The sequence below is a fragment of the Cynoglossus semilaevis genome, chromosome Z (genome assembly GCF_000523025.1).
Source record: "Cynoglossus semilaevis isolate Cse_v1.0 chromosome Z, Cse_v1.0, whole genome shotgun sequence".
NCBI lineage: Eukaryota > Metazoa > Chordata > Actinopteri > Pleuronectiformes > Cynoglossidae > Cynoglossus > Cynoglossus semilaevis.
In genome coordinates, this window is record NC_024328.1 from 18,571,710 (window position 1) to 18,590,725 (window position 19,016).

A 19,016-nucleotide genomic window follows, 5' to 3' on the forward strand; every position below is an offset into this window, starting at 1 on the left:
GGCTCCCATAGCCCTGACAACTGATGCATCCGACATTGCTGTGGGCGCAGTGGTCGAACAGCGTGTGGCTGGTGTGTGGCAGCCTCTTGCGTTTTTCAGCCACAAGCTTTGAGATAGCGAACGCAAGTACAGTGTTTTTGACCGGGAGTTGTTGGCGTTGTACCTCGCCACCCGCTACTTCCGGTTCCTACTTGAAGGTCGCTCTTTCGCTGCGTATGTAGATCATAAGCCGTTAACGTTTGCGATGTCCAAGGTTACTGAGCCATGGTCTGCTCGCCAGCAGCGCCACCTGGCCGCCATTTCAGAGTTTACTACGGACATTGAACACGTGGCTGGTAAGGCCAACCCGGTGGCTGACTGTCTGTCGCGGGTGCTTGTGTGCCCGGTGCATCTCGGGTTGGATTTCCAGTCCATGACTGCGAATCAGCTTAGCGATCCAGATGTCATAGCCCTCAAGTCTGCGGTTACGGGCCTCAAGTTAGAGAGTGCGGAGGTAATGGCAGGCGGCCCCAAGCTCCTCTGCGACATCTCAATGGGTCGACCACGCCCTGTGGTACCAGCAAACTGGCGTCGCCAGGTTTTCGACGCAGTTCACTCACTGTCGCACCCGGGAGTCCGGGCGTCGGTCAAGCTGGTGGGGTCCAAGTTTGTGTGGCCTGGGTTCCGCAAAGAGGTTAAGGAGTAGGCAGCTGCCTGTGTTGCATGTCAGCGGGCCAAGGTCCACCAACACACCAAGGCTCCCCTCGAACCTTTTCTAATTCCAAACAGGCGTTTCGACCATGTGCACGTGGATCTAGTGGACCCTCTCCCGCCTTCACGCGGTTTTACGCATCTGCTTACCATGGTCATACCACCAGGTGGCCAGAGACAGTCCCTCTGTCTTCCACGAATGGAATCTGCGGATGTGGAGCGCGCGTTTCTTTCAGCCTGGGTTTCACGTTTCAGTACGCCGTCAGATATCACATCCGACAGGGGTCCTCAATTTGTGTCTGAATTGTGGTCAGCATTGGCGGTGTCCTTGGGTGTTCAGGTCCACCGTACCACTGCGTACCATCCTCAAGCTAACAGTTTGTGTGAACGTTTTCACCGCTCACTCAAAGCGGCATTGCGGGCGGCGTTGTCCGGGAGTGGTTGGGCGGATCGTTTGCATTGGGTGATGCTCGGTTTGCGTTCGGCCCCCAAAGAGTTTTGTTTGAAAATGGTCTCGCTCCGGGTCCTGTGCACCACTGTTTTCCGAAATCGTTCGTCCCTGCGGAGCTCAAGTCAGCTAGGTTTGTTTTTGTACGTCACGATTCTCACCGCTCTCCCTTACAACCTCCTTATGACGGACCTTTTCGCGTTCCAGAGACAGGCTCTAAGCATTTTGTCCTGGATATGGGTGGACGTAGAGAACGGGTTACGGTAGATAGACTCAAACCAGCACACATGGTAGCAGACGAAGTTATGTTTTCGGCCCAGGTTCCCCGCAGGGGTCGCCCTCCTTCCAAGAATCCAGTTGTTTTTTCACCTGCAGTGGGCCCTAAGTTAAAATTCAGCCGTTATGGCAGACTGATTAAGCCTGTGCTAGATAACTGATTTCTGTCGTGGGAGTCCCTTCTGGGTGTTCGGGGGGGGCAACCACAGTCAAAGAACTACGTTCTTTCCTTGGCCTGTGTAATTTCAATAGGGCATAGGTAGAATCATACAGTAAAATAGCCCAACCCCTAAATGATCTTTTGAAGGGTCAGAGAGACTCTAAAACACACATAGTTTTGGAGCCAAGGGAAAAGGAAGCTTTCCTGTCTTTAAACAGAGCTCTATGTGGAGCACCTGCTCTAGGTATCCCTAACACTGAGATGCCTTTTACATTGTATGTCAATGAAAAAGATGGTTACATGACTGCTATTTTAACTCAGGAGCATGATGACTTGCAAAGGCCTGTCGGATACTACTCTGCTAAGTTAGACAGTGTGGCACTAGGATTTGGACCATGTTTGTGAGCAGTACAAGCAATTTTCCTGGCCATTGCAGGCTGTTGCAGAATTCCCGTGCCCGATCTCAGTTAAGGCACTGCAGGAGTTTTTGGGCATGGTTAATTTTTACAACCGGGTCCTGCCTCGGCTTTCGCTGCGTATGTAGATCATAAGCCGTTAACGTTTGCGATGTCCAAGGTTACTGAGCCATGGTCTGCTCGCCAGCAGTGCCACCTGGCCGCCATTTCAGAGTTTACTACAGACATTGAACACGTGGCTGGTAAGGCCAACCCGGTGGCTGACTGTCTGTCGCGGGTGCTTGTGTGCCCAGTGCATCTCGAGTTGGATTTCCAGTCCATGACTGCGAATCAGCTTAGCGATCCAGATGTCATAGCCCTCAAGTCTGCGGTTACGGGCCTCAAGTTAGAGAGTGCGGAGGTAATGGCAGGCGGCCCCCAAGCTCCTCTGCGACATCTCAATGGGTCGACCACGCCCTGTGGTACCAGCAAACTGGCGTCGCCAGGTTTTCGAGGCAGTTCACTCCCTTCGCACCCGGGAGTCCGGGCGTCGGTCAAGCTGGTGGGGTCCAAGTTTGTGTGGCCTGAGTTCCGCAAAGAAGTTAAGGAGTGGGCAGCTGCCTTACAATAAAAAATTAAATATATCTTATTTTATTGACAAATCCCAAATCCCAAGCTGTAAATATTGAATGTTACTGTAGAAGCACAAAACAAACTTTTGGCCTTATTCTACTGTCTGCTCTTTTTCTAACCTTTTTTGAAGCAGAGGTTCTGAGTTTGTGATTCTCAAGACTCTCATGATTGAAATATTATCTTTAAGAGCAAAAATGTTTTTTGACATCTCTCTGGGTTTACAGTGATAGTTCAGGGGTCAACAAAAAAGAGCATCAACTCTGTCAGTCGACAAGAACTCAGGGCAAAGGAAATGAGCAGAATCATTACAGATAAAAAGAGAGAGGAGCAGAGAAGAAGGCAAGGAGGAGAGATTTAAGACAGCATGAAAAGAACAGTGGTGTAAAGCAAAGGAAGACAGAAGATGGGAGATCTACTGCTGCCAGATCGAAGACGGGTGTGAGGAATGCACGGTGAGAGGCAGTGTTATCTCTCTCACAATGACAGGGCTCTGTTTAACTTCAGAGAGAGAGATGCTAAGCTACAAGCTTACAGGTTGAGAAAAGCCCTTCTTCACGCTGCAGTCAACAATGGTGATTGAACAAGCATTCATCCTTATTTTAACACCCTGCTGCTGCTGCTGCAAGAGCTGCTGCTGGTCATGCACAACATAATGCATCTTGCAAACAACATTAAAAATAAAACATTTTATAAAAATATAAAACTCTACAATGAACATCTAATAAACTCTGTTTTCACCAGTTTCTTGATCTTTCTCAATTGTTGGAATGAAATTAAACATGAAAATGAAGAGTTTTTGCCGATGTACAATATGCAGATATTGTCCAAACACTTAATTTCTGATTCTAATATTAACCAATACCGATATAGTGGCATTGGTGGCCTGCTGGTTTTTCACACATCATTTTGCAAAACATGGTAGCTTCTGTTCAATATGGAAATGACTGTGTGGAATGCTATGAGAAATAAGACTATTTTAAAAAAAACTGATAACCTTGTGTTAAAATAGTTTACATTTTTCTGTTGTGTGAATACCATGATCACTCACAATATACAATATCTTCTCCATTACATTGTGTTGCTACTTGTTTCAAAATAGTCCTGTCAGGGAGGCAGAGTTCCTCAATATTGCATCTAAATTAGTCACATGAGGAGTGTTCTATACTCAATTATACACAATGAGAGATACCAGGACATCACTTCTCTACACGAGTGAAAAAGACTGTGGAGAGGAGAGAGGAGAAAAAGGAGGAGGAGGAGCAGAAGAAGGAGGAGGAGGAGGATGCAGAGGAAGCCCTTCTCTTTAAGTGACATACTAGAGTGAAATTATATCTTGACTTACAACAAAAGCTGTTACATAAAGCAACGTGTCCTTAAATGCACTGAGTCTGACACAGCGCTGACTGTTGTCTCGGTGGTCTCCCTCTGCAACACCACCTTTGTGTTGAACAGATAAAAGAGGAAAATGTATAAGAAAAGTAATTGCCCTCATTATCCAGACAAATGGATATAAATGCTACCTTTCTCTCCATATCGTATACCATTCCACTGCATGAGCGCTGCACATTATTTATAAACTTTCAAAATGTCAGCCACAGTTAAACTCTAGAACTAGAACATTATTCACTGATTAGCCAGGCAGTTAACCTCCCCTTTTCATCTCCCGAGTTATTTAACTAAAAGGACAGCATTATTTCTTAAACCAAATAACGAGGCTGTACAGAAAAGATGACTGTCCTTTTTTTTTAATGCCACTGTTGCCAGTGTAAATGCCTCAATGCCTTCACTGGTTTAAAGCCTCAGCGTGCACGTTTGTGCACTGCTCGGCCTCAGAACCAAAGTTCATTAAGAATTCATAGTGAACTGTGGTAGATACTATAGAACTAATTTAGATTTAATGTCTTCCTTTAGCAGAAGATATGGTCTTCATATGGGTTTAGAAATTATCTGACTTCAGTCTTTTAAATCCTGTAGGTTTTTTTTTCTTTATTTAATACGGTAATAAACCTAACACCTTCAAAAGCATAAGCTGTTGTCACTTTTTCTGTTTGTGTCACCTTCTATGTTGGTGTAACAGGCAACAAAACTATTGTATTACCTTTTAGGGTAAGTGGACAAGATGCCTCATAAAAAACGTGGACAGATTTTCCCAAACCTTGTAGGTGTATTACCTCAGAGGTCAGATAATTACATTTAGGAGTCAACTGAAGTCAAAGACAGGAGAAGTAAACACACCTTTTATCCTTGTAGATAACAAAGAGAAGGAGTTAAAAATATACTTTACTCCAAGAAACTCTGTGTTTGTGGCTGTAGACATGAACATGCATACATTTAAACAGAACTGTTTATCTGATGCAAATGTAACAGATTTTTTGTTTTGCCATATGATTTTGTTTGATTCCTTTATAGATCAAAATCATATAACATTTTAGCTATGCTAAAATAATATCATACACATTATGGTGCGGGTGGTCTTTTGACTTAAAAAAGTACTTCCTCATGGTAATAAGTGAAATAATATGTAATTTTTATCAGCAGCGTAAAAAGATACAAAATTACTCTGCAGTCAAATAATGTGTTCAGGGTCCAATAATATTGTATAATATAAGTTCCTCAGAATACGAATCTATCTATTGCTTTTCTTTTTTTCTCACAACCCAAAAAAAATTAATAATAATCCGTTTAAATACATTCACATAACTCACATTATCAAGTGAAAGTTTTTTCTTTAGTCAACTAAAATGATACTTATTTATTTTTCAAATGTTACCTTTTGTGCAGTATCATTTATTTTGTCCCCTAGGAACAAAAAATCATGTTAGTGTGAAGTTTTACTATTTAGTGCTTAGTATCGGGCTATAAGTGATAACAGCTATGTAAATTCAGAGGGAGACAGAGAGACAGCATCAGATTATCTGCTCTGCACAGCTGCTGCTGCTGCTGCCACTGCTGCAGCTGACAACAATAATGCTAAAGAATATTTCACAATCCCTGCTATTGTGCTCTGGTGCATTCACAGAAGTGTGAATCAGTGTGAGTTGCTGGAACCCCTCTGAGATTCTAGAGAATTAACATGTACATGCAGTATGTCTGTGGGTTATATGACCAGCAGCAACATGGTGATCACATGAGGTTCCAGTGTTTGTACTAATCCTACAGACACTAACACTGGGAGCTGCTGATATGGAAAAAAAAGAATGCTGGTGCCGCAGATATGTTCAATATCATTACAACTGAAGGTGGGTCTGTATCAATGGAGCATCACAAATATGTATCACCTTGATATGTATATGTGCATGTCCACACACAAACACAAACACAAATCAACTCTACACCTACAGCATTTAACAGTGGAAATAGAAGGCTGGTCTTCCTTAAACAGGAATGATGGAGTCTGCCCCCCGCCCGGGGAGACAGAGATGATTGTGTTAGCCATGCTTGACAAAATCAGTGGGTATTGACTTTGACAGATGCTCAAGTGAAAGCCATTGAGTCCTGAACCAAATCTAAACATATGACCATGATCCACCTTAAGGTACATGACATATGTACTATAATAAAAACATGCTTGTTAACGGGTGCACAAAGGGAGTATTGGTAAATCATGATCAATTAAAACAAAAATTAAAAATTTAGAAAAATATAGATGTCATTCTATTTTTAGTTGAAAACTGTATGACTAAACCACCAGTACTGAATCATATTGTGACATACAGCAATATGTATGTAATCAACGTACCTCAACATATCATGCATTTTTATATAAAGTATTCAGTTTATGTTTGTAAATATATAAAAGAAAAAGTTTGATTTTTGTTTGTTACTTGTTTACCTTAAAAAATATCAGAGTAAGATCAGTGAGCTAAAACATGCTTGTGTTCATGTATGAAAGTGATGCTCACCAGCTCCTTCTTCTTCATGCACTCCATCAGGATGATGAACAGATGTTGGGCCTGAGTGCGGCTGTAGGTGAATGTCTTCTGAATAGTCACCAGCAACTGGTCTCTGAGAGACTCATTAATTATGCTGCAGAGGCAGAAAGAAGTTGGGACAGAGGTGTGGAGGAAAAATGACAACAAGATGTCAGAGAGAGCAAAAGGGATGAGAGCAGGGGGAAGAGGAGCTAGGTCTTTCTGGACTTGGTCTTTAATCTCTAAGAATATTTATTCATAAAAGAAAAATCACTGAGTGTCAAACTACAATAGGTGAAGAATAATGATTTTATTTTTCCTCAAGTTTTCTTCAAATTGGTGAGATGGATTTGTCAGTGAAAAAAGAAAGAATGAAAGACTGGCCACACCACAGTAATCCAACATCAATTGATGGATAAGACAAACAGAAAACAAACAAATCTCTTAAGCAAAGCTTTTTCAAAATTACTAATCTTTGTCCTTTTTATAGTGGACTACAGAGTTGTTGTTTCCCTTTTGCACATCAGGGGAACACAGGAATTACCTTTATTTTACATTGTAGAATTAATTGTTTACCAATTTAGTCAAAAAAGTAAAATTTAGCATTTTCTACTTCTACAATTTATAAAGCAACTCTCTGTCTCTCTGAAATAATGTCAACACTCATCAACACTCAACAATGCATGTTCTTCAAAAATATTTTGTTTAAATGTAATTTTTCACTCTCTTTGGTGTTTTACTGAATTGACAGTAAAGTTCCTAATATCAATACTTTTTTGTTAAATTAAATATCAAGATAAATATGCATACCCTCCGTCTTCAGAAAACTTGTGTCCAAAAGCCAGAATGTCTGAGGCTCGGCCGCTCCCATCACACACAACCACAGGGACCGGAGGCGTGTCCCTGAGGTACTCCAATACGATAGAAATGACATTTGGACCTCCCTCCACAATCAGAGCCACCACCGGTACGCCCTGTCCAATACCTGCACAGGAGGAGAGTCATAGCAGGAGGAATTAGAGGAGAAAGAAACATTTAAGAGAGGAGAAGTCAAATTTCAAAGAAGCAAAGATTGAAAAAGTCAGGTGTATTCTTCATTGTATCACACAAATATTTGCATTGTTGACTGAAAAACTAATTCCAGAATTATAACCTTTTACATTGCTAAATGTGAGCTAATGGTATTCTACACTGACTAATTATAGAAGAGGGTTTTCTTTTCATGAATCTGTACTAAAAATAAATCTTCTGTCTTCCAGAGCTTTGTTCTTAGGCCTGTGAAACATGTGTGTGTATATATGAAGTGTTTCAGTGATAACACTCCCCCTGTTTCACACAAAAGACTGCTAGGTGCCGGCTAAACGTGGGCTATTTCAAGTAATTACGCATAATTAGCAGATGCACGTACAGGAGACGACGCTCATGATGAGAAAACTCTGAGGAATTTTCCTGTTGTTAATCCCACTCCTCTATTTTTAGCTACTGATGTTTTTCTCTTACACCACAACATTACACACACAATAAGCCCTTTACTATTTTGACCCTATACCAGTTTTGTCCTTAAGTATTTTCAGATTTGTCTTCCCCGTTTTCCTCAGTTAACTCTGTTCCCTCATCTGCCGCCTATTTAGACTCCTCTAATTCAAAAGATGTGTAACTACACCATTATCTATGCACATCACTGTCTAATGCATCTGTATAATTCACCCAGGAAAAACTTTTGTCTTTTGCACGCACACATACAAACCCAGGCGTGTGCACACGTTTTGAGTTATCTCTACTGCTTCTGCCTGCTCTGGTTCTGTAATGGGAGCAGTTACATAAGGAGGTCCCTGATAACTTCAAAGAGGCAACCAATGTCACTGTGACACCACACATTACATGACTGCACCCAGCACAGACAGAATGAGGGAGAGTGATGAGTGGGCCTTTGTGCCTAATTCTTCAATTTGTGAGTGAGCAAGACAGAGAGAGAGAGAGAGAAAGAGAGAATGAAAGATAGAGAGAGAGAGAGAACGAAAGATAGAGAGAGAGAAAGAAAGAGAGAGAGGGAGAGAAAGAGAAAGAAAGAGAGAAAGAGAGAGAGAGGGAGAGAGAGAGGGGGGGGAAAGACAGAAAGAAAGAGAGACAGAGCGGGAGAGAGAAAGAGTGAACGAAATAGAGAGAGAGAAAAAAAATTGGAGAGAGAGAGAGAAAAAAAATTTGAGAGAGAGAGAGAAAAAAAATTTGAGAGAGAGAGAGAAAAAGAGAGAAAGAGAGAGAGAAAGAAAGAGAGAGAGGGAGAGAGAGAGATTTTGTGGTTTTGCCAGAAAGACTATTGATATTGATGACAGGTAAAGGTTTGGAGGCAAAGCTGCTGTGTTTACAGATTAATGTTCTATTGAAACACAGCACGGAGGAGAAGATGAGGAGGAGAAGGAACAGCTGTGTCAGAGATAATTGAAAAAAAAAAAGAAACAAGTTGAGAAATGTGTCATTACATCAACAGGAATAACAGGTTATGGAACAATTTTTAAAGACAAAACAAAAACAAAGTTATTCTCAGCACAACATTTTGAATGTTTTACTCTCATACACATTGTTAGTCTTTTCTATTTCTATATCTGTCAAAAATAAAACTGCCACTTTGCTTATGAAATGTAATAATGACTTTAAAAACCAGGATTATTTTATCATCTTTACCTTTACTGTATATCTGGACAGCTGGTGGTAAGACCAGTTCTCCCTGCCCTTTCTCTCCTAACTGTGATCTTTACTACAACATCTCCAGAAGTTTCTGCCAGACATCTGCCTCTGGTCTCCCTCCTCTTAGTCTTCCACCACCTGTCCCTTGTTCCACACTCTATCAGTTCTTTCTTTTCTCCACCTCTCCTCCCTGCTCAATTTTCACCTTTAACCCCAGACAGAGGTGAATGTTTTCTGTCTGGATCCACCAGATGTTTGGATCCGGTAAAAATCTGATTTTTCTCTTCTCTATGGGTACTGATGGCTCCATCCTTCTGGGATTTGTTTTTTTCTACATATTCTTCTGACCTGTGTAAATACATACATACATACATACATATATACATACATACATACTTACATACGTATATATATATATACAGTACATATATATATATATATATATATATATTCCATTATGAGTGGTTCTTTGTCAGTGGACTGGACTGAAGAAAGTCCAATTCTGCCACATTTGAATAATAATGACTTTAAGTAACTGTTTTGTAACAGCTAATGTAAAATACATAAAGAGGGTTATACTCCATCTGTAATTATCCCTTTTTTGAAAATATTACAGTAACATCAATTTAAGCCAGTTACTTAGATACTTTCACAATATCATCAGTTACTACATTTTAAACATGCAAATATTCTGTCATGGCTGATGTTGAAGAATCACTTCCACCTGGTCTTTTTAGATAGACAGAACTTTAATGAATCTTCAGCAAATTAGGAATAAATCTGTCCTCCCTGGATGCCCGTGTGACAGGAGAGGATACTCACCACTATACTAACGAGAAACGGTACGAGAAGCCTCCACAGTGCACAGTTATATCAGAAGTCTTTCTTGACACAACCTGAATTTTGTGGACTGTGGTATCTAACCTACAGCCTTCTTATGTAGGTGGGAGACCCTCCAGCTTCCAAAGTGCCACTCCCTTCACACACCAAAAATAATCCTGCCCAAAGTTTTACCTGCTGTCACCTCCATCACAGCTATAACTGTTTCCTGAGGTGAAGTCAGGCCTTTGAACATTGTTCACTGTAAAGTGCTGCTTCTGCTGAACTTGCAATCTTTTACTTTTCCATGTAATCCTGTCGTTGTTGAAAAGCTGAGTCCTTCAAATTGTTAAATTTGTGTAGGTGGATTTACTGTCTAAACTTTAACTTTATATTAAATAAGACAGTCCAACAGAGCAGGAGGATACATCTGGTCAGCACTTTCAGATGGATCCTACTGTTGTAAACACCCATAGATGGATTTATCATTTTCTTGGGGAGATTTGCTAATGATGCATTTCTTCAAAGTGGAGTCTTAGGTGTTTATTACCCAGAAGAAAAAGAAGTGAAGAAAACTGCGTCACCAAAATGTAATAATCAGCCAGAGTACTTTACGATAGTACAGAATTTTCAAAAAAGAAATGCAAAAACAATACAAAAGCCAACTTTAACCCCCTCAAGAACATGACTATTTACTGCGCCTATACAGCGACTGACCAGCGTCTAAAAATTAATATATATAATAATTTGAAGCCCCACACATGAAATGTCATGATAAGTTTTAAGGATGTCAATATCAAGTCTGTTTTGGGTCTTTCAATCATCAGACACCCTCACCCAGGCGACCCCACCTGAGGTGATCAGACTCTAGCCTGTGTCCCAGCTGCATTTGCCCATGGATGGATTTGCCCTTTTGATCCAAAGCCATCTTGTGGCTTTCTCTGCAGCTTCAGTTGCAGATCTGATGGCCTTCCTCTTTGCCTCCCCTGTGAGGCCCAGCATAGTGAGGACTTTGCAGAGGGACCGTCGTGCAAATCTCCGGCAACCCCCCTCCAGGGGTTCATAGTATTTCTTCCAGCCTTGGCTCCTGCACTCATCCACCAGCTCCTGGTACTTCGCACACTTCCTCTCAGTGGCCTCTTCCATGTGCTCTTCCCAGGGAACTGCGAGTTCCAGAATGATCAGCTGCTTAGTGGAATCTGAGTCAATGATCATATCTCGTCAGAGCCTTATGGATGTAATTCTGGCTGGAATCTTCTGCCTCAATCGCGACTCTACCACTTCCAGAGCTTCGTCTGCCCTCCATTTCCTGCCTGTTTTTACCTGGATGCCAACTGATGCCACCTTCACATCCCTGGATTCCCTGTATTGCAGGAGTTCCCGTGTTCTGGTCACCATGAACTCTTCAGTGAGTCCGCTGAATGGGAGCCGCAAGATGTTACTACTTCCGTACAGAGCAGCACTGCTCAGGCTGCGGGGTAGGCCAAGCCATCTTTGCAAGTAACTGCTGATCCTTCTCTCCATGGCCTCGACAGTTGTCATGGGTACTGTACACTAGCATAGGCCACAGGATCCAGGGCAGGACTGAATGTTGGTAAATCCAAGCCTTAAATCTCCCTGGCAGGCCTGATTTGTCAACACTCCTCGGCCAGTCCTCGAGCTCCTTGCTGGTTCTCTGGATGGATGTGGAATCTTTGAGGCTGCAATCAAAGTACTTCCCGAGGCTCTTAACTGGCTGCTCTGTGATGGAAGGGATGGTGGCTTCAGCCAGAGAGAAACATAACCTGTCTGTTACCTTTCCCCTCTTGAGCACTAGAGACCTGGATTTTGCTGGCTTAATTCTCATCCTTGCCCATGTGATGAGCTTCTCTAGGCCTTGGAGAATCCATCTACTGCCCGGGACAGATGTGGTGGTGACAGTTAGGTCATACATAAAAGCTCTTATAGGGGGCTGGCGTACTCCAGATTTTGTCAAGGGTCCCCTACACTTCACCTCTGCTGACTTAAAGATCATGTTCATGGTGAGTGCAAACAAAATGACTAAGATTGTGCAGCCTGTTATTATGCCTTTCTTAAGTCGGTGCCAGTCTGATGTCCTGACCGAGCAGTGACTCTTAGCCTAAAATTGTTATAGTAATCCTGGATAAGGTCTGTAACTTTGCTGGGAACATGATGTCGCAGGGGCTGAACAAGTTTGTGAGGTATGGAGCTGTGCGCATCGGCAAGGTCCAGCCAGAGTACGGTAAAATCTCCTTTTCCTTCACGGGCCTCCCTGATGAGCTGGGTCACCACGCCAGTTTGTTCCAGACAGCTAAAACACACACACTAAAAAACATTTCTTCCCACAGTAATACATGGAGGTGTAAGTTTAATATTTTGACGACATTTGTAAATAGAATTTCTAGTTAGTTATCAAAGTGTGTTAAATCATAATCTGCTTGTAAGGAACACATACTCCTTTTTTGAAGACTTTGCTCTGCACAGGAAATATCCTGTACGTACTCCTAGACATGTTTTACAAAGGATGAAGTCTATTCCTCATCATCTATGTAAATCGTGTGAACAAATATAAGAATATACGTAATGAAAAAAACAACTGCTCAGTACTTATGTAACTCTCTTAATAAAAGGAGCTGCAGTCCTCATACACTTTGGGACTTAGGTGAGCCAACTCTGCAAAGCTGTTGGCCTCTCTGCTCCCCCTCACAGCGAGTAAAACTTACAACGTTCTCAGGTGTGGTTCTTTCCAGGTCGTTCTATCTGTGGCACTTAGATGACAATAGTGGTTGCTGAATAACGTATTTTTCGGCACCAACAACTTTCATTAATTCCAAGTGCTACACCCCATTTGTCCTTCCTTGTACCACAGCTTAACCATAATTTCTTCTGTATGTGCTTCTGCACGTTGAGGTCACAGTGTCACGGGTAATCTTCGACGCATGTTCCTACAGTATGTGAATTCAATCACCTCCGTTACCTCATCTTTGTTAAAGTATGCTGTGAGTAATGAAAACGCTCCTTAGACAGGGTTAGTGAAGGTGACACAGTCGAGTGTGTATCAGCCATAGACTTAGGTGACACCTACAGTATGAGAACATGAGAGCTAATACAGCTGTGTAATTCAAAAACATTTAGTGGAGACCAAAGGTTCCGCTTGGATTTAGAACAGCAGTGTCCAACTCTCAGCCTGAGGGTGCTCCCAGCCCACAAACCCCTCACAAAATGATATTTCTGGTTGCAAGTTGCAATACATTAGTTGGTCATCCAAAAGTGAAAAAAGGTTTTTGTTGTTTGCAATATAGTATTATAAGGTGTTCTTATTAAACAAAAAGCTTTTTTTTTTTTGTGCTGTGACGTAACCCTCTAATGAAACGATGGTGGGAACTGTTGCCCCAAACTTGTTTGAGTTCCAGGCCACAGCTTTAGATGAAAGCAAGATGTAACTGTAAGTGAATCTGATTTTAAATCGATGGGCCATAAATCTGTAACAGATTTTTTTTTTCCTTTTGGTCCATTACAGCAACAGAAATCATTTTCTTACGCCTGCCTTTCAAAAGACAATGCTACATTTCCAACATACTGTTGTTTTTATAAATTACATTGGAAGATCTACAGATCCTTTACTTTTTATGCCTGAGAATGAATTGAATTATATTTGACTGGTAAAATGGAGAACATTGGTGGATGTATATGTTTAATTTTGCCCGGTGTGTCTTTTCATTCTCTCCTGCCTCTATTCAGTGAAGGCAATAAAATCCCTTAACGCTAGTGTTTTTCCATATATTTTTTTTTCTCTGCCCATTTTCTGTTCTTCCTCTGAAGTTCCTCTGTGTTTGTTATATGTGTGTGTGTGTGTGTTAGAGAGATTGAAAAGCACCAAAGTAGCAGCAGGAAAAGCGTCAGACGAGCTGAGCAGCGTTTGAGTGAGCGGTGCTGAATAGTGCCAGTGGATTTATTGATTTCTTTTTCCAATATGTCCAAGTTTGATGATTAACTCCAGCTTCAGGAGATGGTAGGAGGATGAAATGTCTTTGAGTGTGTCTCCCAGAAGGGGTCAATTTTACATATCCAGGTCTGTTACAAAAAATAAAAAAGGGATCTGTAGTAAAAGTTGGAGGGTGAATGGTGCACCATCACTGTGTTTAAATGACACAGGACATTGACGACTTCTGATTTTTTTTTTTCACGTTGACTAATCTGACAAGAGAGTCAGAGTAAACAGGTACTTTTGTTGTTATCACATTGTTTTCATAAAGTTGTACAAAGTTGTTGTCTAAAAAAATAGATGAGTTATAAGCTACAGGAAGAGAATAAAATATTAAATATTCTATTATAATCTATATTCTATTCTATTCTTCTGCCAATGGAGCATCTCCACATATTCCCCTGTGGCTACACTCTGCATCTACAGCACTGAACCACATTACTTTGTCTGGTTCTATTAAATCATCTACAGCCAGGATGTGCAGCATGATCTATAAATCTAGTAATAAAACGCATTGGTACGCAATTATGCAATAAATGTTCACGGTTGCTGCGCATAATCTCTGTCCCTTTGCATGTCAGTCATGTTTTAGAGTCCCAGTTCTCATTAATGTAATCCAGGCTCATTTGCATTTGCATGTCTCTACATGTTCTTTCAAGCTCATCCATATCACAAGAGAGGTAAAGAGAGAGAAAGAGAGAGAGAGAGAGAGAGAGATGCCCGTGCAGAAATGTGCTTGTACTCAGTGTTTCAATGTGTGGTTCCATCTATTTTATTTAAAGTCTCAGAAATCAGGTTCCTTTTCTTTAGGTATTTACTTTATTTACAGCTGAACAGAGCTGTCTGTTAGATATTCTAATCCTGCTGTATAGTTGTTGAAGATGTGAGAGGATGTGTGCAGTCATCTTGTGAGGCTGTCAGGAAACACAAAGCTGTGCTCTGATAATGGAGTTGACATGTGTCCTCATGGCTGCCCTGATTTGCCACAGAAATGTGTTAATTTTAATGACCAGTGCTCTGTGTTCTGTGTGATATACTATTGTGGGGCACCAGGGGAAAGTACGATGGAGGACAAATATCCTTGCATACTTTTTTGTGCAAGAGCAAATTATTTTCCAATCCTCAGACAATACTAAAACATGAGCCTGATCCTAAGAAATCCATATTTGGTTAAAAACAGACTGCAGCTGTTTGGGATAATGTCATGTTTCACAAACCACAAAGCCCACAACAGGAGGAATGGCAGAAAATTCAGCCAAGCATAAACATTTTACACTGATTATCAGCAGCTCTGAACATAAAAAAAGAAGCTAAAGATACAAGGCGCTGCTGTAAAAGCTGTTTCCACGCATTTGTTACATTATCAACTTACATAATAATAATAATAATAATAATAATAATAATAATAATAATCCACATATGTCAAGATGTGAATTGTTGACAAAGTTATAACTCCATGTGAGCCATTTTATTGGTCACATGAACAAGATGTCGTTACATGAAAATTGCAATCAGCCACAGCAGCAGAATCAGCCTCAGGTGGACTCAGACATCACAGAAATACTACAGCGTCAGATTATTTATATACATTCACCACAGGCGTGACAGCCCTGACTGCAACCTGTGACTGTGTGAAGTAAATAAAGGGCATGTGGTTATAAATGGTCAAAGAGCCACACATGTGAAAGCCTTTCTTACTGAACTGCTTCGCTTCCTTGTCCATTACTCTCTTTATTCGCTCTTTGTTTGACTGAACCTTTGGCTACACAAGATCACAGGAGAGCCCGGCTGAGAGGAAGATTAATGCACTCCTCGTTTTAAACTAATCCAATCAATGAATGCCATTTTCTGCTCATGTGTAGTAGTGAATGAGAAAGTAAAGGTTTGTCATAGAGGCGGAAAACCAATTACAAAATAAATAAAACCAGGGATAGATTGACCTAAAATTGAGAGACTCATATTAATGCAGTGAGAAGCTTAATGTACATCCGGCCACGACAAGACTAAGAAAATTGAAATTGCTAAAACACATTACACATCCATGAATTTCAGTGAGAGTTAGACTTGCAGTAGATTCAAAATTAGCCTGATTAATAACAATTCTAACACTTATTTTATGAAGAACAGCTTCATGCACTTACAAACCACATAATGTATAAGCTGCAGAAGTTTCAGAAACTTTCTTAAAGGCAAGGAGGGCTCCATTCAATCACATTATTTTATGCAAATGCTTAACATCTAGCTCACCAAATTGATCACTAACTTCTAACTCTCAGCAGCAGGTCCACTCTCATGACAGCACACACACACACACACACACATACTGTGCAGCTTTTGTCATATTTTCTATTGCGAGATCTCTATATATTGATTTAATATGAAAAGTTAGGTCATACTGTGGATCAAATAGTGATTACCATGGATGATTTTATGACGACTGGGCATCCCTTTGCCTTCCCAGCCCATTTTCTATAATCCCAGGCATAGGATGACAAAGGGAAGCCCATAGGTCATATGACTGAATGGTTAGCTTCCTGTTGCCCCAGGTTGACTCTTGCTAGCACCTTGCTAGCTTTTCTCTTTTCCTGCCGTCCAATTCACATTCTGAGTGAACCTTGTTTACTAACAAAATATATGTAATTCTAAATACAATGATTGTTTTAATTATTATTATTCTAATTCAGAATTATATTTAACATTGAGCTAAATTCAAGGGCAAATGTATTTTTCATGATTCACAGTGTGAGAGACAAAAAACTATTTGGGCATGATCCACTTTTGTCACTGCATCTACAAAAAATAGGGACAGTTCTCTAGTTCATCAAAGGACTGCATGTACAGTGTTCATTTAACCCAACCCCCCAGTTTAATTGTGTTCAGACTATGGAAGAAAAACAGTCCCTGCAAAAAACCAATCAAATGAACCAGGGAACAGACACAGAGAATGTGTGATCTTCTTGCTGGAAGCACCGACTACTTTCTGCACCATACGACTGTGAGTCTGAAATTTAAAAATTAAAAGTGATGCAATAGGAGCCTGAAAGCTGGAAGGATGACCAAAACCAAACCCAGGGCATATGTAATATTACACATTCATACTCATTATTTAACAAACACTACAAACAGCACATAAGACCTGGAAGCATGCAGTTACAGTTATTGCCTGTTTTTTGGCAGGGCTGACAAAAATAATGTATCAATTGCAATTTTTACTTAATCAAACATTAACTTTGTAACACCTGTAAAGCATGGACATCTATCCATTTGATATCCACTACAGTGGAAAAACTAAAGAAGCTTCAACTTTAGAACAGCGTCACCGAGCGCAGGGTAAAAATGTAGGTCTGTGACTGACAAACTGACGCAAGCTGAAGTGTTATTGGTTATTACTGTCGTATAACAGATATTACAAAAACATAAACAGAAAACTATTCATAGTACTTGTTTGATTGACATGACAATGTATTGGCAATGCCTTCACGAGTTGAGTCAGTTTTATTTGTAAGTCCAAATTCATAAAACATTTCATTTGTCTGAGTGAAAGTTTGAAAGAAGTTAAAAGAGCTATTCAGAGAGCAACGGCAGATTTCAGCCAATTATGGAGCTCCATCACAGCTGTCTAAAATTACTGTTCACAGCAGAGAATAGCTGTGATCCATCACTGTCTGATTGCTGACTCTGAACCCAATTAACCCACATCGGTGTAAAACTCAACAAATCTCAACAAAAAACCAGCTCAAACACAGGGTAGGTCAGTCAAGCGTAAAGAAATTAGTAAAGTAAGTTGTGCTCACGTGTGTTGATCTTTTGCAGGCTGATGTGCTTCTCCAGCTGCCGCCGGAGTTTGACCTCGGCACCGTATTTTCCGGTAGTGCCGTTGTCAGCCAGGATGAAGTGTGAGTGGAGACTGTTCAAAACAGTCAACTTGCTCAGTGGATTGGACATAGTCTGGTATGGACGCACCACCTGGAAAGATCACATAGTCTAGTACAAAATGATGTCACAACAGACACAGAGAACAGAGATGTGGAAATGAGGGAACTTCATTGTCCATGATTAATGGAGGAGAATAATTAAGTAGAAAATGACAGAGCTTATCTTATCTTATAATGAGATGAAGTAATTCACTGAAGTTATCACAAATGGCTCATTTTATGAACCTAACAGATAAGGTTTATGGAGATTCATTAAATAGATACATTGGTCAGGTGTTTGGTCATTTGTTCAGTATTAGTAACAGTTTATGCATTAGTGGTTGTGCTGGTAGAGATCAGGGAGGAGGCTACTGTATGTACTGCTCTGATGTTATTCTATGGAATGGTGGAGACCTTTTTTTTTTCAAAGTAGTGACAGTATAGTGAAGTGATGGTTCGTTCCAAGTGGTTAGAATTTTTGCGTGTTTATCTTTTCTATCTACTGTCTAGTCATTGTCTCTACGTTATGATTGTCAGTACTTTTTTATTTGACCACTTGTCGGATGTTGGTAGTTTTTCCTAAATCTATCAGTGATCGGGTGAGTGTGGGAAACACCCTGAACAAGGTTCTCCAGGAAATTGGGAACCTGTGAATAGATTGCTCATTCAAACTTTCCAGTTGTTCCTGGGTAGCTGATCCTTACCCTCCCATCGTTTCTTCTATTATTGACAACCACTAGACTATTTTTTCAATTGACAATTTTTTAACCCACACCATTTCTTCCAGCCACCAGGTTAGAGCAGGGAGAAATACCTGCATATGATTGTATGGTAAAATCCTGAATATAACATAACTATTAAGTCGCAACATAAATCAGACCTGTAATCTAAAATTGTATAATCCTGTTTCTAATAACATCGGTGTAATCCAGTGTATCTTCTGAAACCAAGAGCTGTCTGTTTGTCAATGTGTTGTGCAATTAAACAGATCCCGATAATAAATGTCACCATGAAATAAAATGAATTAAAAAAATCTGAATAAGTTAGCATATGTGCTATGGTCCCATGTGGTTGCGCCAGCTGTCCACTTCACTTTGAAA

At 40.7% G+C, this 19,016-nt stretch overlaps 1 protein-coding gene across 1 annotated transcript in view; it reads right to left on the bottom strand.

Moving 5' to 3' along the window:
• The window catches only part of LOC103398220 (transient receptor potential cation channel subfamily M member 3), a 41,322-nt gene that overhangs the window by 19,644 nt on the left and 2,662 nt on the right, over positions 1-19,016 (bottom strand). The window contains exons 4-6 of the mRNA XM_025053368.1: positions 17,797-17,968; positions 7,324-7,498; positions 6,505-6,628 (exon numbers count right to left, since the gene is read on the bottom strand). Coding sequence (XP_024909136.1) covers positions 6,505-6,628; positions 7,324-7,498; positions 17,797-17,968 — 471 coding nt within the window. The remainder of the gene's footprint in view (positions 1-6,504; positions 6,629-7,323; positions 7,499-17,796; positions 17,969-19,016) is intronic.